Source organism: Xiphias gladius, chromosome 15, assembly GCF_016859285.1.
Source record: "Xiphias gladius isolate SHS-SW01 ecotype Sanya breed wild chromosome 15, ASM1685928v1, whole genome shotgun sequence".
Lineage (NCBI taxonomy): Eukaryota > Metazoa > Chordata > Actinopteri > Istiophoriformes > Xiphiidae > Xiphias > Xiphias gladius.
Window position 1 is genome coordinate 13,750,497 of NC_053414.1, and position 19,700 is coordinate 13,770,196.

Consider the following 19,700-nt stretch of genomic DNA (forward strand, 5'->3'; position numbering starts at 1 on the left):
TAAAGGCTGAGCTCAAACTTAGGGCCCCAAGATTAACATTCCCCTTAATTGGAAACACACAGCTGATCAGGTAAAATGAGGTAATGACACAGCTAAATGCTTTTGACTCGGATTCTAATAAAGTTACACACACACACACACACAGACATTGTCCAGATATACCACGTAGCTGTGTCTATGTCTCTTTGGTGTGACTGCTGTTGGTGAAAGATGACAGAATTCTACCACTCTGGTGTCATCTAAGGTTTTAAGTTAACGTGTCTCAGCAGATCCAAGGCAAGTGATGGCGCTACAGAAAGCAGCCATGTTCTTCGTGGGGCTATAGATGCATAGTGGGTGCTTGTGTGTGCGTGTGTGTGTGTGTGTGTGTGCGCGTGTGTGCGTTCTGCCTTCTGCCTTTTGTGTATGTGTTTGCATGTGCGCTCGCAGGCCTGCTGACAGTGGCACAGCAGAATGTTTGCCCTTTCCTCAGTCCTTTGATGTGACCAGGTCCTGCTGTGATAATGAGCCCTGTGCCCCGCCGCAAGGTGAACATCCTGCAGTTCGCCCAGGGCGCTGCCAGAGTAGAGGCCCAGCCCCCACCACACCTCCACCGCGCACACACTCTCTGCAAATACAACAGCGGAGGAGCCGACCTCCACTCAGAGCTGATCAACTCCCACACAGTGCTTAGATAGCATGAGCATGATGACAATCCTTCATGTGGCACAGAAACATTTCAACATTTCATTCCCAAAATCCGGGCGCATACGGTATATACAGCACGTACCACAGGGGAATATGGTTAAATATGGCTGAACATTATTTAATTTTTCAGAAATTGAGATATATTACAATATGGAAGCTGTATGAAAACTTGCATACAAAATAATATAAATACTGTTATATGCATTTAAAGGATAAGTGCGGCGACATGCTATATTGTTATTACTGTCAACAAATCCCGTTAAAAGATCAAAACCATCAATTAATTGATTCCACAAACAACTATTCTTCTCTGCAAAGGAGCTCCACTGTTTTCCAAAACACACTGTTGCATTGGGTGGAAAATGGTCCCCAGCAATTACACGGCTTATTCCTGTTAAAGTCACGTTTGCTAAAAACTACAGTGCCCAGCCCTTTTATGAAATTAATTAGCCTTTTTTAAAAATGTAAGTACATGTTCATGGCCCATTAATTCACAGATTAACATCTACAGTAGGAAAGAATGATTTGAGGGCTCAGAGCCATAGACACACTTATGATGTCAGAGAGGATTGAGAGATGCACTAAGACGTTGCTGCTTTTGGTCTTTTCATGGGATTGTGGGCAATAATGAAAACATAGAGTCAACAGCAGCGTCATCCTTCACCTATGTTTTATGGTTATGTATTACATCAGACAACACACTTGTAAAACAAAATTCTTCATAACATATTTTAGTTTTTAGAAGCAGCTTGCATAAAAACAATAATTTGGACAACAGAAAGTTGCTTTATAAAACATTAACACTATATGATCATATTGCAACAACACAATTCAAAAGATGATATTGAACTCTTGCCCAGTTCTGTAGCGTTGCCTCTGATTCAGACTTTCATCACCTCTTGCATCACCTTTTGAAGGCCTCAGCTCTTTAAAAACCTACTCGTTTACCCTTTCGACTAAACTCGCTGTGGCTTAACACAAAAGAAAAATAGCAACTGGATCATTTCTAATGTACTGTTGCTCTTCCCTCAGTTTTTAATAGCCCGCGACATATCGAAATTAAGAGTTGAACATTTTAAAAAGCGGATAAAGTCTTTTCATCTGGGGCAGGCATATTTCACACAAATTATCTTCTTTGCACGTTCAGAATGTCAGTATGAGAGCTAGCGTGATTGGTTTGCTCGGAGCACACGCTCCACATGCCAACTGAAGGATGATGGGTAATCCACCCCGTCCTATTCAGTTGTGCTCAGTGGTGGTGGGAAAGAAGGAAGTTGGCTGTTAATAGCTCCTTTGTCTTCATATGTAGCATGTATGTGTTAAATTCATTAAACGCATGGTTATTGCAGTCTCTAATCCCTTCACCATGTACCATGACCGTATTTTACAGCATGTCTGTGTGCCTTTTTGAGTTCTTGTTTTTTTTGTGTGTGTGTGTGTATATGTATGGATTCCATGTTTATACAGTGGCAAGTGTCGGTCATGGGCATTAATTAGTGTTTGACGTATGGTTTGTGCGCCTGCATGGGTGTAACAGTGGCATTTGGAGGACGACGTCAAAAGTTTTCTTGCATGATAAATTTGTGTCGCGATTTAGCTAAATTCTATTATGCGAGTAGTTCACCAAACACCACTCGGCTTCAAGTTTGTGTTTTCCTTCATACCTTTTGTGTTTTCCCAGTTTTAACCAGCTGGCCTCAGCCTTCAGTGTCGTTGCTTCTCTTCAACTTTTGGACTCAGAGTAGCATACAGAATTTATGATTGAAATGAAGGGAGCTGTTCACATTCACATATGTAAATTTCTCTCCAGGGCAGGCTTTTCCTGTTATTCATAGCCTCCTCCACTCCTGTCCCTGTGGTTGGCTTCGCTTGTTCGTCTCATTACCCCAGGCGCGTGGCGCTCCTTCGCTTGCTGGCGGCCTGGCTTTCTTCTCCATTAATTGGGTTTCGTTACATTAAGCCCCCTGGCCAAGGGGCCATCCTGCCAATAAAACATTCCATTTTTAGCACTCCACTTGAAGCTGGTGGGGTTCAACCCGCTCTGTGAATGGTAATTGGTTATTTATTTAAGCTTCCTCAGGTCGGTCTCCACTGGTTTTGGTAAAGAGGGAGGGGAGGAGTAAGGTACAGTCCCTTTTCTTTTCTTGTGCTGTAAATGGGAGACTATGGCAGACTGTTTGCTCACTTTTGTTGGGAAAAGGTTTGGATAGCTTGCACACAAACACACCTGAGAGTGAACACCTGGTCTGAGGGTGACTCTGTAGGATTTCAGCAATGGGCACACCCTTTCTTCATAATCAAACTTTCAGCATTTGCAGAGGCTCTCTGTCTGTAATATTGTCTTCTTTATAAGCCACATTGTTAGTGGAAACAGTAGCCAAAGACTGTATTTAAACAATCACAAGGGGGTGTCTGCTATTGGACAGTGCTTCACTGTTATTTTAAAAGACTTCCTAAGGTCAGAATCAGGTCATTTTATTGGAAATTTACAGCAAACTATTGATGATACTATTTGCACTGATTTTTGCCTTTATCTTTTTTTTTCTCCTTTTTTTTTCCTGTTAATATCCTGGGCCTTACATTTTTTTTAGTGCATCCTTTTCCTCCAGAGTGCAGAAAATCCCCCGAGTTAGGTGAGGTTGGGTTTTGGGGTGAGAAGGGCATCTTAGCAAAAAGATTTAGCAGCATGGGAATCCATAGCCACCACCGCTTGAGCTGCCATCTCCCCAGCTGTTTGTGAAACACCTCACATGGTTTCTACACACTTGATTGTAGCTGCAGGCGCGAAGAGTCCTCATTGCATATAAATTACAGAAGTGGGAAGTGATTATTATAAAATTCCCGCTTTCCCTTTTTTCCACTCCACTCTGCAGAAGTGGTATAATTGAGTGGAGTACAAAAGCCGTGCTGTGAGGGGAGAGAGGGAGAGACATGCTAAAAAGGCAATATTGCAGGGAAAGTTATTCCATATACCACAAAGACACACATTCAGACACACACTCCTGCTTAACAACCATGGTAGGATGTTGGTGGAATTTGACAGAATACAAACTCAGAGACACCGGCATGCCGTCAGAAAAATCATTCCTCAGAAAAAACAAAAAAGAAACAAAAACGAAACGTCCCATTTCCTTTCCTCACCCCCAATTTCAGACAGCACGCCAAGTCACTGGCTCCCTGTGCTGAAACACACTGGAGTGTCTCCTCCACGGAGGGCTCCCTGCCAGCTCCAGTTCCGCACAATGAATTTCTCTTAAAACCACATCTGAGGGGTTCTTTTAAAAGGGCCGGCAAAGCCTGGATATGACAGTCCAAATGGAACGTTTTCTTTTCAGTACTTGCCTCTTCTCCTCTTTCGCTCTCCCTGAAAAATATGAATAGAAAGATCCTAAGCCTATTACTTCTCCTGTATTATAAAAGGGACCTCCAATATGGCCGCCCTCCATCACAACACCGCTGCTGCTGCTGAGGGCTTTTAGAGTCGGGATGGGGATGAGAGGGGATCAAATCGCTACAACGTGGCGTGACCTTCATAGTTGTGGTCAGTTGAGTGTCTCCAACTACTTCCTCCAGGAAATTGGTAAAAGGGTGTCGTGCTTTCTGTCTGTAAACTTGGCAGGTGCTGCAAAGTGGGCGCAACAAGCCAACAAGTCCCCACCTGGAAGAATTAAAATGGTGGCTCCATGATGGCTGTTGGCTCAGAATCATTGTAACTTTTAAAGAGACACAGTCAAAACATGTAGTGAGGATTTTACTTAACCCTAATACAGTTTTCACATTCATATTGTATGTGTATCTTCAGAGAGATGAAGATGTATGAAGCCTAAATTACAGTTCATTCCTGTTTTCTTCCTCAGGTAAACCATGGTTGGTGAGGGCATGCAGTTTGTGTAAATATGCACCAAAAAAGCCATAAATTCTGTATTGGTCATAGAGGCCTGCAGGGCTTTCCCTGGTGGATTTTGCCACAATGGAGGCAGTTTATTAAGAAGTTGAGAAAAATAGGATTTGACAACTGCAACTGGGAAAAGCACAAAAGAGGGTTTCTCTTATATGGTAGCCTCTGGCTTTCTTAGGTGCTAAGGGAGTCAGTCATCTTTTTTTTTTAATTTTGTTTAAATGCAGTATCATAGTTTATATGTGTGTGAACAAGTATGAGATGCTAACTTTTGTTTCCACTCGCTTTTTCTTACTGTTCCCTTGGCTACAAGTTGGGAACCACTTGCAGCTAAAAAGATAATCCCCCAGGTTCTTATCTCATTCCCAAAGGATAACAAATGGGAGTGGAGAGGCGTAAAATAATATGGGCGAGAATGCCATCATTTAGCCCCTGGTGTAGGCATGTCCCAGCCGCCCTGGTCCTGGTTAGCCCTCCTTTAGGGTTAGCAGCCCCAACTAATAAGCCCTACCCTCTGTGATGAGGTCTGACACTCCCCACACCTGCAGATTATCCCATCACCTTTGACCTTTTGTTAACTGGGGTCAAAGTACCCAACTGGTGTGAAAAACTGCTGCATCATGGCTTCATTAGTTTTCAGGCAGGATTTGTTCTGTTTATTTTTGTGTGTGCAACCTCAATTTGTACAATGTGGAATGTGCTAGATGATGGAGTTTGGGGCACTTATTAAAATATGGAACTGGGAAAAAGTTGGCCCTGGAAGATGAGGTTCTCAGCCTTGTTAGGAGCCTGATGTGGATGACGCCTCATGTGGTTGGGGACACTGAGCTCTTTTTGGACACACACCACACATACTGCCCTTTGTGTTCCTGGTTAGGACGTTCCCAGAAGGTAGGGAGAGGGGGGCGTCTCAAGTTGAGAGTGGTGCCAGTCTCCGAGTGGTTCGGAGAAACTCAGACATTCCAGCCACCCCTGTGTCCAGGGCCGTGTGTGTGTGTGTGTGTGTGTGTGTGTGTGTGTGTGTGTGTGTGTGTGTGTGTGTGTGTGTGTGTGTGTGTGTGTGTGTGGACAAGGAGGGGCACCAGTCACCAGTTAGCGCCACAGGAATGTCACCTTGGCCCACACCTCACTAGGACAATGAAGTGAGAGCTAATAAAGAACAGCCCCTCGATTTATATCGTCTCTTCAGAATTTTATGCTCATACTAAATTTAGATGAGTATCTTCAACAACATTATTAATCAGGTGACTGTTCCCGTGGGATCATCTGATTACCATTTCATGAAGTTTTTCTCTTTGATTCAAAGCTTTAGGATGCTGTTCGGTGTAAGACGCGCCTCACCCAACAGTGAACTGATGTCTCTCCGATTAGCCATATATCCTGTGGAGGTGTTATTGACTCCAGCTCAGCTCTGGGCTCAGATTGTAAATAGTAGATTTAGCATGGCTGAGCATTACCATGTGTTCAGTGCTGCTGAAGCATGTAAGCGCTGTTGGCTGGGGGTTGGGGCTGGGGTTTTTTTGGGCCTGGCTCGGTCTATTTTAGTTGTCAGGAGGCAGGTCTCTCTTAGTCAGCCGGGGATTGGGGAGGGGGGGGGGGCCTGTGGCCAGGCCACTGTTGACGTGATTAACCCTGCATTAAGTACCACTGCAGACATCTGTCTCACTCTTACTCCATAGCCAACCCCCCCCTCCTCTTCCATCCCTCATCTCTCCTTCCCCCGGCTCTTGCTCTGTAATGAACTCCCCTTATTCACCAGCTAATGACTGCCTTTGATCTCCCGCCTAAGACCTCTGCTCTAACTCTACCCTGCGAGTCTCTTTTCTCTCCCCTCTCTTTGCTCCATCGCTCGCTCCCCCTTATTCGCTCCAGCTCTGCTTGCATCTTTCTCTCTTTTGCTGTCTCAAATATGCTCATGCGCCTCTCTGACTTGTTTTTCCTCCTTCCTTTAGGAAATAGAGTTTTCGATCCTGCTGACCTAGGCTAAACAAAGTTTTGAGGTGCAGGGCTCAGGCTTCTAAAAGAAAAGAAATTAAATGTTTTTTAGTAACTTTTTCCCCTTGACCATACTAATAAGCTTCACCCACATCTATAAGGAGACTCTGCTGCACACTAGACCACCTGCACTGTGTGCCGTACCAGTCCCCACACCATGTGACGGAGAAAGGATCCATACTGTGCATGGAATAATGCCGATGAAGCTCACGTATATAATGTCATCACTCTTGTGTATCGTTTTAAAATCTCCCTGTATTTTTCTCCACAGTCCAACAAAGTCCCCGTGGTGCAGCCGTCCCATGCAGTCCACCCACTCACCCCACTGATCACGTACAGTGACGAGCACTTTGCTCCAGGATCTCATTCTGGCCATCACCCCCAGGATGCCGGCAACAAACAAGGTAGAAACCAGAGCATGACACATCACTAACAGCCTGTACACCAACTGTGTGGCAGCTGGGTGAAATACAAACAAACATGTTTTTGCTCATTACTCAATGAGAGAGTGACTTTTTAAATTCAGTTTGCTTTAGCAGAACTTTGTGAATAATCTGTGTTCCCAAATATTCTGGATGTTCTTGTCGTCCTTTTGCTTAACAAGTTCAGAGCAGTGGCAATATTTTCAAAATTGACAACAAGACCTTACTTTCCCTTTCACATCCGAGCTTCTTTAGTAAGCAAGAGGAAGGACAAGGGAAGGACAACATATTAGGTTCAGTCAAACTTACCTCCCGATACCAGTACGTGCTGATGTCGAGTACCAATCTGACACTAGTGCTGTCTTTTTCCCAAATGTAAAATTTGCATACCTCACTGCGTGGAGCTCACTTTTATTTAAGGTAAGACGAGACCAGGTCTTGCTGTGGGACTAAAACCCTAGGTGGCCCGCCTGTCATGACTGAATAAGTAGAACTAATTGAGGAAAGGCTGAATTTTATGATGACATTGACATTTTTAATGTGGATCGTTGAGTTAATGTCTGACACCCGGTCTGCCTAATAAGGCCAGTATAGGTGCTGATATCGATCCATTGTATTGGATCGCTGCATCCCTACTATTAAATCCAAAAAGACATGAATTTGAAGTGGGTTATAGTTTTTGCTTTGCCTCTTCCATCCTATGTTTAGAATCGGTGGGAACATCAGTAACGACTTAATTTGATTGGCAACTTAAGTCAAAAAAAAAAAAAATTGCTTTTTTCCATTAACACTAGTTCTGTTATACTGATAATATAATGTTCTGGATTGTGTGTTACTCCGCAGTAGGGCTTTAATGAAGAAATATTACAGTACCAGATTTTGTCAGTATGCACTGTTAAATTTTATTTGAACTGGCATTCAAAAGGTCTTAAAGTTTTACATCACCCTTAAATAAATGGGGCTAAACGGGCTCAGAAATAAAATATGATTTTGTTCAAAATATTGCAGCAGTGCTCAACCGTGAACTCAGTCTGCATGAAACTGAACTAGTGCTGATTTTTGTTTATTTATTTTTTTTAACATCGCTATCTGCCAACACTGTCAGGAATCAATAGAGACACACAACCCGAAATGTGTCACAGCAAAGTCATCCCTCCGATCAGCTGTAAGCATGAACTCATTTGAAGGAGCCTGTGGGATGGCGCGCTGAGCTCGGCTGCCCTCTCCCTCCGCACTCTTTGCCTCTCAGTAACAACATCAAGCTACAGCTCTGACAGCTGCAGAGGAGCTCAGCCTCACGCAGCTGGAGACTTTGGCAGCTCTCTCATGAATGCGAACAGACGGGGGGGGCCTCAATAGTTTTGTCCCTCACCTTTTCTCTTCTCCCGGCTTTCTTCTCCTGCGGCTGCCAGTTGAAAAGGAGGAGAGGAATGAGACAGGATGTAGGCGATGAGGAAGATGATGATGAGGCTGGGAGGTTCTGAGGGACAAACTATAAATAACATGATAGAACTGAGCAGAAGCGTACACAGCCTAGTGAGATGAAGGGAGTGAGACAAATAAAGAAATTGTGCTCCACATATGTCAGAAGAATCACGCACCAGACACATTTTTTGAATATTTTTCTAATGGAAGCAAGAAAGAATTGTGTTGACACGGAACTGAGCAATAAATACACCGTTCACATATTCATGCATTCGATTTCAGAAACTTGTCGTCGTGTAGTACAATTTATGAGGTAGTACTCTCCATTTTACTGTTCATGTTTGTCTTGCCAGTATATAGAGATCCACTAAGTTTCTGACAGACACAGAAGAGTAGATGGGATCCCGGGATCTTTTTTGTTACTATATTTGATCTTTGCACTCGCAGCCCAACAGAAATCCATGTCCAAGTGATCCAGTTGCAGAATTAGCTGCAAATGATTTCCCTAGGCATATTCATGTGTGTATACTAGCAGAGCTAAGCTGAAAATGCTTAAAACGAATCCTCTATTATTCTCTTTCTTGCTGTCCCGTCCTCTCTCTTTCTTTCTCTCTCTATCATATCGACCAATTGATGCTCTGCCATCCTCAGTGGGCTAAGACTTTGATCTGCTCGTTAATTATGAAAAACAATCATGGATTTTCTCATTATGAGCTCTAATATGCACAGGGTGGAAATTCAGGATGGAAGGTCGAGCGTGGGGGCCTATGAACCTTTTACATGTAAACCTTTTATATTGTATTTTGTTTTTAAAATAAATGCATATTGTGGGAAGACTAATTTGAATACAGGTTACTTCCAGGTTATACAATGAGAATCATGTTAGTGTTGTGTTTTTTGAGAGGAAATGCAAGTGTGAAGCACTGTTGTGACACCGGGTGTCAACAGGAACGTGTGAATGAGGGGTGTGAGTAATTAGGCACCTTAGGGGTGTGAATGACAAGGTTAACACGCTGGGGCTCTCTTCTCCTCCCTTGCCGCCTCACCCCTTGCCTCCTTCCCTTCTGCCCTCAGGAGGGCCCTAAAGAGTGTTCGGTGGTGGATTAGTGGGCAGGGGGTAGTGCTGTGCGCGCTGTGAATCCAGCGTTGCAACATTGGCTTTGGAGATAAAAGCCCCCTGCTCGCCCTGCCTCTCAGAGGAGGGAGGCCTCTTCAGACCAGAGCCTGGAGAGAGAAAGAGGAAGAGAAAAGATAGAGGCAGGGAGAAAAGGTTGGCTCCAGCAGGGATTAGAAGATGGTGCTAATCTGGAGGCATTTGCCCTCTTTTCTTTTTGTGTGTGTGTGTGTGTGTGTGTGTGTGTGTGTGTGTGTGTGTGTGTGTTTGATTACACGTGCACGCACATTCCACTTGTCTGTGTACGAACAGGATCTGCAGACTTCCAATCGTATTATTACTTCCTCTGCTTAAAAATGAAAAACAAATAGTGTTACACAAGAAGTTGTCAGCCAATATAGATTTAGTTAAATGTTGTCATCCTGCAGCCCCATTCTCGTTAAGTCCTTGTACAAAAAGAGACCCCTCGACCTTGAAACCCACTAGAAGCAGGCGAGTTGGAGATGGAGGAGCTTAGTCCTGAAGATCCACTGACAGTTAGTCCAAGTCAATCCTGTGTCTACAGGGAGAGCTGCAGGCTCTGCCACAAAGAGGAAGCTTCAATTAACCAGCTTAAAGATGCTGAAAAACACTGGAAGGAGTCTAAGCGGAGAAAATATCATCCTTTTCTACTGGTTGATAATGTGAGGTCAAGAGGCATGTGCGCTGTCCTTGACTTTTAGTAGAGCAGGATGGAAAAGGTGGGAGTAAGGGATGGGTTTTAAACGGGTAATCTGGAGTTTCTGGAGTTTAAAAAAAAAAAAAAAAAGTTTTAACATAAGGTCCACTTACTTGCGTCTTGGGGTCAGAAACTGTTCTTCATTAGTGGGATGCATCACTCCAACTTTTTTTCTCTTGAAGTATCTACCCATACAGTGTACATGTCTGATACCAGTTCTTTGTTTTGTTTTTTTCTGAACTGTTTTTTGCTCATTAAAAAAAAAAAAAATCAAACTTCTCAAACACAGCAGTGTTAAATGTTGTCTCTTTCACAATCAGCTGCACAAGAGGCTTGCTGGAATAAAATGATATAAAATTGTTTAATTAAAAAGTTACGACTTAAATCAGAAAAATGACCAAAGAATATTTCAACAAGACAGCTTGACAGCTTTTAAACTCAGTACTATGGGCACATTTTGGTCAATACTTACAAAGTTCTGATCTGCTATCTGTTGCTGGCTGCATTCTTCATACTCCATATCTAACAGTTGTGTTCCATTGTTGTGTTTTTAGGAATGCCAAGGCATCACCCTGGACCAGACATGACCAACTTCTACTCCCTATCTCCTGGAGGAGTGGGGCAGATCACGCCACCGCTGGGATGGTGAGTCACAGACAGACAATAGCAAAAACATGCACAGTTAACTCATGTAAACAGGGAGCAATTTACTACCCTGTCTCTCCACATCAGATGCACACTGACACTGCACTAGATTTGTGTACTGGATGGACAAAAGCTGGCCTGCAGCAGCAGCAGCAGCAGCCTTCACAGAGAGGTCTGCCTCTGGCTGTTCTTGCTGCGCTGCTGTGGCTTCAGCCACACCACTCCTCTGTGTGCCCAGCACATGTCAAACACATCACTGCATACGTGCCCCTGCATAACCATATGGCTGCTTAATACCCATCAAAGGTCTCTGGAAGCACTTCTCTCACTGAGCCTCACTTTTTGTTTGTGAAGTACTTGTTTTTTAGTATCTTTGACCTCCTTTTTTCTTGCCTTTTTTGCCTGCACCCTTGTTACTTTCATTTCCTGTGATACTTTTTTTTTTTTTTCCTTTCCCGATGTATCTTACCCTCTTTCTTTCTTCTTCCTCACTATCTCTTTCTCTGTCAGTGTGATGTTTGCAAAGACAGGGCTTCAGGCATACACTGAGTGAAGCCAGATGTAAGGTGCGGGATCAGGCGACGGTTCAGGCCCAGACGGTCTCCTCCTGGTTTCCTCCTTAGAGCTCCTTGAATCTGAATACCTACAATATATTAGCCCATTTTTGATTCAGGAACTTTTCCCAAACTTGGAACTTTTTCTTGGGGACTTTTCTTCATGGAGAACTTAGTTCTGATTTTGGAGCCTTGGTCATAGTTTGTACTCTAATCTTTTTTTATATAACAAACCTTTTGTAGAATAAAGCAGACACTGATTGATTGAAAGTAATCCACAACATGATGAAGTGAAATGAACAGAAAAAATAGAAATAGAAGAACTGAGATACAGACTTCTTGTACCCACCGATGATCTGATGAGAAGACAAGATTAAGATGTGACAAGGGATTAAAAGCACATCTAAAGATTCCCTCTTGTGCAGTACATCTATATACTGAGTTAAAACCAAATTACGTTCCCCTGTCACTTCCTCCTGTTTTTGCCTGATCTTCATTGTTCTTGAGGTGCACTGAGAAGGCAAACATGAGCATAACTCATGGAAACTTGATGTTACTATTAGTTCCTTGGATCTTTGGAAACACGGTGGAGGAGAGTGCAAATCACACAAAATGTTCCATATTATCATATAAACCAGTGATTCCCAGCCTTTTTAAAAATTGTGTTCTCTTAATGTGAAGCTTGGGATACCTCGTCAAAGATTGCATGTCTGAAAGTTGTGAGCGGTTTGTTTGAATCATTTTTAGAGGCCTGAAAGTGTAACTTTACAGTTTTTCATAAGAAAGAAACAATGATTAAATAAAAGTCCAAGAAATAGATATAAATTCGTGTATAAGTGCAAATTTAGTTTTTTCTTGTTTTAACTACCTGGGCAATCGTGTCACAACCCACTAAATTCATCTCGTTGGGCTTTCGACTGCTAGGTTGGATATTACTGATGTAATCGGTCAACATTTGAAAATTTTACAATATTTTACGATGTTAATGGTAATTTTCATTTGGTTTATGGTAATTTATATTGGGTCCAGCATGTTATTATTATAATTATTATTGACTGCTGTCTGTAAGACAGACTGCCCCTCAGGGACATTAAAGCTTTACTCCACTAGTTTGCTCTAATATTTCAAGAAAGAGGCTGATAAAATCCACACTAAAAAAAGAACTAGAGCTAAAAGAACTGCACAAAAAAGAACTATAGTCAGTGACCACCTCATCTTCTCTTTCAGCTAAAAATGTTTTTCTAAATATTAAGCATTGAACCTTTTTTTTTTTTCTTTCTTTCAATTAGGTGACATTTAGGGACCCTTTTCCATGCTACTGACCTTGTCCGTCCTCACTGGTCTATTAAAGTGCATGTCGTCTGCTGTTATTGCAGGTTCTCACACCACATGGTGCCCGGCCCCCCAGGTCCCCACGCCACGGGGATCCCCCATCCGGCCATCGTCAACCCACAGGTCAAACACGAGCCACCGCATGAAACAGACATCATGCACATGTGAGTCCTGCAAACACAAAATCCCTTCATCAAACACTCTCACACTTTAAAAAAAAAAAAAAAAAGGCTAAAGCCTGTACTTCTCCCATCACCCCTCTATCAGCAGTTTTCTGAGACGACATACTTCCAGGTATTTGCGCACTCCACCACTACAGCAGGCCATTGCTGAACAAACCCTCTGTCAGACCCTTGTTCTCATTCCCTTGATGTGAGCAGATAAGCAGCGAGGGCCCGTGCTCTACTGATAACAGGCCTATGCTTCATTTGGCCTCAGGGATCACAACACACTTAGCCAGCAACAGATACAGGTCCTAGATTAGTGCTCGGATGAACTGAATTCACATCCCCAGTGTGTGCAGTGGGAAGTGCTGTGAGTGCCCTGAAGTGGTTATCACTGATATTTCCATTATTCATGGCCATCCTCATACCAAGACTGTATTAGTATCAAAAAGGTTGTTAGAAAGTAAGTCAGCAGTGGGAGTAGAGTCTTTGAGTGTGTGAGTTTGAGCATTTGGTTTTAAGCGATTGGCAATGTGCTGTGGACAAGGAGGGTTTGGTTGCCATTACTGGTGAAGTAATCTCTCCGCTTGACGGGCTGCGACTGTACAACTGCACATGATTAAAGAGGCAGGGGCCCATGGCGTGGCAACCCCTCTCACGCTGCCCCACAATTGGCTGAGAGCAACCAGAGCCTCGCTGCTTTTGTTGCCATTGTGGCACCACAAGTTCCCTCTTCTGTTGCTCTGCTCTTTAACTTCTGTCATTTTCTAACTGTTTTGTTTCTTCATCTTCTTTACCTCCATCCATTTTGTTGTTGTGGTTTTTTTTTTTTTTTTTTTCGTCTTCAGGAAACCCCAGCATGAACAGAGAAAGGAGCAGGAGCCCAAAAGACCGCACATCAAGAAGCCGCTAAACGCCTTCATGCTCTACATGAAAGAGATGCGTGCAAATGTTGTCGCCGAGTGCACACTGAAGGAGAGCGCTGCCATCAATCAGATCCTGGGACGAAGGGTAGGTCACGTAGTTGGTGTACTCTTGATACAACGTTCTCCTTCTCCCCTTTGCTCTACTTCATGTTTGTCGATTGGGTTAAATCACCAAGAGATCACAGTTCAACCCAAGACTGTGTAACGAGGCTGCATGGGCCGACATTCCAGGCACAATTAGTTTAAAAGGCACAAAGGTTCCTCTCTCTGTATTAACATACAGTCTTTTATGAACTAGTTGTGATTATTGTCATAATGATTGCCCTAGCCAATTACTTCCCTCTCAGCAGCACAGATACAAACTGCTTATCTAACTGACATTTAATCAAATTGGCTTTAATAAAATATGCCTGGATAATGGCACGTTTGGAAATGACAAAATTTGTTCCTTTTGAGGATTGGGAAAAGAGTGGAACCGCAGAGCCATGTTAAAAGCCTTAACGAATAGGCCTAGTGGTTGAGGCAGCCAGCCACAGCAAAGCCTAGTTTGTGGCCTGCATAGGGTAATTGCTCGCTGACATAGTTTGAATAAAAAGCGCTGCTAAATTGGAACCAGTGTTTTGATATGAAATCAAACTTTTTTTTCCCTTCTCTTCTCTCCCTCTCTGACTCTTGTGCAAGTTAATCTCTTCATCATGTTTTCCCTTCTTCTTTGTTTCTCTTTAATCCCCATTTTTTTCCTACACCAAACGTTTGGAAGTTGAAAAGGATTTTTTTTTTTTTTTTTTTTTTAACTTCACCAAAACACCAGCACACTTCTCTATGCAGGGAACATGCAAGTGCATGCCAGTAATTGACTGTATGCTATTTTTTTCCCTAATCTCCTTTGTACTGAAACAGTGGCATGCTTTATCTCGGGAAGAGCAAGCTAAGTATTATGAGTTAGCCCGCAAGGAACGGCAGCTCCACATGCAGCTCTACCCAGGCTGGTCCGCTCGAGACAATTATGTAAGTATCAACAGAACAGATTGGCAGAGGTGCGCCTGCGTGTGTGTTTGTTGGTTTATGTTGTTTATTTGTGTCAGTGTTGCATGACTTTTTCTTTAACTGTCACACGATAATCACACACACATCATTATTCACACTAGTACGCTCCATGCTAATAGGGTCCATTTGTGAACCCTTTGTCTCAGCCTAATGTGTAATACATAACACTGTGATTCACTCCTATATTACCATCAACATTAAAACAGATTGTAGTATCATGGACATTGTTATTGCCACAGTGAGTGAAAATTGCCTGGTAATGGTTATGCCAGTCTTTGATGTTCCATATCAGCGTGGAGCTTGGGATGTAAAAAGCAACTGTTAGACAGAGTTGTGGAGGCTGGATCGTACATACAGCATCCAGCAGCAGCAACCTTTGCTCCTCGAGCTGCCCATTTTGTTTGTGAATGAGGTTAGGTTCCACTGGATTTAAGATGCAGTCTGTTTTTGGTGTATATCACTCTGTGTGTGTGTGTGTGTGTGTGTGTGTGTGTGTGTGTGTGTGTGTGTGTGTGTGTGTGTGTGTGTGTGTGTGTGTGTGTGTGTGTGTGTGTGTGTGTGTGTGTGTGTGTGTGTGTGTGTGTGTGTGTGCGTGCGTGCGTGCGTGCGTGTGTGCGCGTGCCTGCATATGTGTTTGTGCATGTGGTTGGAAGTCGTCAAAATCTGTCTCAGAGTATGTGGTGTGTATGAAATTGTGAGAGAGAGAGCACCAGCCTTTATTAAAAGTGTGGCTCCGGCACTCACATTCACTCCACCACCAAAGTGCTTTGTGGTGTTTATCTGCCTCCCCTCGGACACCGGCAGCATCCCTCCTCCTTCTGCCTCCACTGCTCCGCTGCCGAAATGCCTCGCTGAGGGGTATGACAGTTTCACAGCTCTGCTCCCAGTGAAGCACAGCACAGTTAAAGATACACGACGTCAGCTAGTGACAGTTAGCCCAGTTCCCGTTTAATTTCCAGCTTTGTTAGTACAAACACGTTTGACGGGTAGGAGGAAAAAAAAAGTAGAGGAATTGCTTTCTACTTGGCACACTGGAAAGATAAAGGGAAATGATACGTTTAACGCAAAACATTTCTCACAAATGAAATTTGTATCCCTGTGAGCACTATTCTGTGACCCCTCCCACAAACAAAATCTTCAGCTGTATATAGGCAGCACATCGCGCCTGGAAACACCCAAAATAGGTAACGCACTGGCATTGCGAGTGTGTAGCATTCATAGTTTTGCTGCGTACCCCCTCTCTCATCCTTTCTCTCACCCACTCTCACTTAGGCTCTCTTCTTCCCTGTCTGCCGCAGCAGTAGAAGGCAGATTAGCTCATGAATAAGTGGATTAGCAGACTTTGCAGCAGGAAACCAAAGTGCTGCTCATATTTGACTAGAGCGACTCTACGCTGCTATCTATACCTATAGTCTCCCCCCTGGGGATTTAGCATAAGCTATAAATCCTCACACGCACTCCCACCACCTCACTGCAAAAGAGTGGCGCTCTTCACAGTCGTTGAGTTAGACTAGCCTAATTACAGTGGGGATTTTTAATTGCACTTCATGTTAATGTTTGTCATTAGAGGGACTTCAAAGCTAGTGGGAAATCGGACACAAACCGGTCACAACAGTAGAACCAGCTGCCGCTATTCGGCTGGGATGGTCACAACTCAAAGAAGGCCCCCTAAACGATAGAAAGGGAGTCATCTAAAAACCAGCTGAGAGCAGGTCCAGCTCACTTATATCAGCTTGTCTCAAGTCAGACTCTTGGTTGATCCGTCCCTCTCAGCGCGGCCGTTTTGGTTTGGAGTGGGAGTCCGAGGGATGCTGGTTGGATGCCAAGCAGGGGATGAGTGAACATGGCAGTCAGCAGCAGGATATCAGAGTGGTCTAGTGAGCGTGAGTGCTGGAGCCACACTTTATGCGTTCCTCTGTATATTTTTTAGGGAAAGAAGAAGAAGCGGAAGAGGGAGAAGATGCAGGAATCGGCCACAGGTAAGCAACAGTCCCTCTTTTCTTTTTTTTTTTGGGTGTTGCATTTTGAGGTTGGGAGTTACACCATCGTCACATAGAGTACACTTCATCTTTTACAGCATATTGCTGCATTTTTACCAATACACACCCTGTAAAGCTGTTAAAAAACAACAAACAGAAACCAGCTAATCTCCCAGTAGACATGGACAAGTAGAGGTGTACACTAACCTGAATGATGTCACCTACCATCCTTATTCTGGCTTTAGTAGAGTGGCTTGATTCTGTTCAGGCTCAGTTTTTCATAGGAGACTTTCTTTGTATACATCCTTCCATTCGTTTGTCCCTTGCCTCTCTCTCATCCCTGTCTTCACATATTACACCTACTTTGGGATTAGTCTGTCCATTCTATACGACTACTTACTGATTCTGGGCTTTGCACTATTTGTTTGCTTGCTGCACCACAGTATGTCTTTCTGCTGACCTTGTTTAGCTGCGCTTTTGAGCTTCCTCTCAGCACTGCAAGTGTAATCCATTGAGAATTACATCTTAAGTAAAATGTCAATTTTTTTCTATTTATTTATTTATTTATTTATTTATTTTGGTCTGCACACTGTGCAGGCGAGATGGACGGTAAAGATCTATGCTGTCCAGATACATCAAATTTTTTAAAAAAAGATGCAATTTTCTGCAGGTACAGGCCAGAGAATGAAAACGGCGTACATCTGAGAAAATGGTAAGACAACCCCTCTATCCCCTTCCTGTCTGGTCCAGTTCAGTACATGTCAAGTCTTTTTTTTTAAACTGCTAAACACTGATTTGAGAGTATGTACTCACAGACTAATCCTAAAAAGGTCCACCCTAACCTCGCCATAGTCATTGTGTCAGTGGTGTTAAGGCCTGAAGAGGGATTGTGCTTTATGTGTGGAGTTTAATCAATGGCCTCAGCACAATGGCCGTTGGATTTTCTCCCTCTGTGTGTGTGTGTGTGTGTGTGTGTGTGTGTGTGTGTGTGTGTGTGTGTGTGTGTGTGTGTGTGTGTGTGTGTGTGTGTGTGTGTGTGTGTGTGTGTGTGTGTGTGTGTGTGTGTGTGTGTGTGTGTTGAACTGGTCAATTCAAAGTTTCTGTGTTCAACAATGGTTGGATGAAAGTTCAGATGTTGTGTCAGCAGTTTATGGCTTATTTTTCTTCCGTCATGTGTTAGAAAAATGTCCAAACAAAAAAGGGGTTTAGAAAAATGTGGGTTAATAAATCAGACAGCTCATCCACTCTGTGTTTTCTAAATAATACATCTGAAAATAGTTTTGAAAGCCCAGAACATTTTTTTTTTTCTTCTTTCTTTTTTACTGCTGGTGGAGGCTACGATGTCAGCTCAGCCCCATATGGACTACATGTGTTGTCTCTCTGCATCTTTGTGAGGCAGAACAGGACTCAGCAGCTTGTTTGGCAGGAACTTAATGAGATGCTATACCTTAATAAGATTTCATGGTATCTGGGGTTTCAGGGTGTCTATAATGCTTTCATAACAAAGGCACTCCTGTAGTCGTTTTTAAAAATTTTTTAAACATGAAAGATATGTTGAAATATATTGATTCATGTGACATGTCAAACCCTCTCCAAACTGTTACCTGTCGCTTTTTCTTTTTTTTTTTTTTTTTTTTGGTTGAAAGGATTAATTTTCCCAATGTGTGGCATAGGCAAGTCTATTTTCCCTCTTTCAATCTTCCTTACTCTCTCTGGATTTTTTTTTTTTCCATCTATCTCCTTCCCTCTCCCTCCCAGTGAGTTTGGTAGCATCCTGTTATTCCGCTTCCTTTCGGCAGCAGAAAAAGCCGGGCAGATGTGACAAATCTGGTCTTACGTCGAAATCACCCCAACCAGACAAAGGTTTTCCACTTGATCGATTCCTGACCCAGTGGCTCTCTCTGAACCCAAAATTGGGCTGCTTTTCTTTTCTTTTTTTCTTTCTTTTTTCCGCCACAGCCAGTTTTCAAAGCACAGAGAGAGCGAGCTCTAAAAAGCACTTTATCTCTGATCCAATAATTAGCAGCGCCTAGCCGCAGCGGGATGGACACCCTTGCTGATTCTCGGTGACAGCCTTAAACTAATATGCATAATACCAAGGATACTGCCACAACTCCCCAAGCCCTCAATTTATGCAGATCCCAAAGAGCTGGATTGAGGTTAGCTTGGTGTAGACGCCAAAAAACATCTTTAAATGAACTCGTTTGTCTATTTCTTTTCTTCCGCAGCCTGTACTCCATCTGTCTCTCCGCTGTATGAAAGATCTGGAAGGAAATTTGTTAATGAGTTAATTCTGGAGAGACACATTGAACACCTTTTTTATGCAGTGGTTCAAACAGTGAACATTTGCTCCGCGAGATTTTATTTTTAGCACTTGTACAGTCATAATGAAGAATATTCAGCATAACAAAATGAAATACTGCAGTCTAGCTAGATTTTATGAAGGGAAAACTGACTTAATACACTTTCATAGTAACATATTTTATGGCTTCTGCTGAGTTTTTCTGCCTGTGAGGCAAACCAGAAGTTTAGTCGTCGAGCAGTGCTTTATGACTTGATGTTGGTTCTCTTTGTTATCTTTAGCATGTCAAACACTGGGCCTGCCACACAGCTGGCTCTCACCACAGTGGAACAGCACCCTGAGAAGTCATTACTCTGACATGGTGAAATTAGGGTTTCCATCTCTTCCCTCATCACTCCATGCCCCAGCCGTCTTTTCCTTGCACTCTTACTCCTCCTTTCCTCACTGTTTCTGCACCCTTCTTTATTTTGTTTCTCCCTCTCTTTCTTCTTC

General features: G+C 43.2%; 1 protein-coding gene across 4 annotated transcripts in view; it reads left to right on the forward strand.

The window, feature by feature from the left end:
* lef1 (lymphoid enhancer-binding factor 1) overlaps positions 1-19,700 on the forward strand; it is a 42,319-nt gene that overhangs the window by 16,645 nt on the left and 5,974 nt on the right. For 2 of the 4 annotated variants that reach the window (XM_040146174.1, XM_040146171.1), the window contains exons 4-10: positions 6,852-6,984; positions 10,814-10,904; positions 12,835-12,954; positions 13,803-13,965; positions 14,781-14,888; positions 16,858-16,906; positions 17,577-17,618. In XM_040146174.1, the coding sequence (XP_040002108.1) occupies positions 6,852-6,984; positions 10,814-10,904; positions 12,835-12,954; positions 13,803-13,965; positions 14,781-14,888; positions 16,858-16,906; positions 17,577-17,611 (699 nt within the window). In that variant the 3' untranslated portion in view covers positions 17,612-17,618. The remainder of the gene's footprint in view (positions 1-6,851; positions 6,985-10,813; positions 10,905-12,834; positions 12,955-13,802; positions 13,966-14,780; positions 14,889-16,857; positions 16,907-17,576; positions 17,619-19,700) is intronic. The other 2 variants (XM_040146172.1, XM_040146173.1) reach the window with 2 other exon arrangements.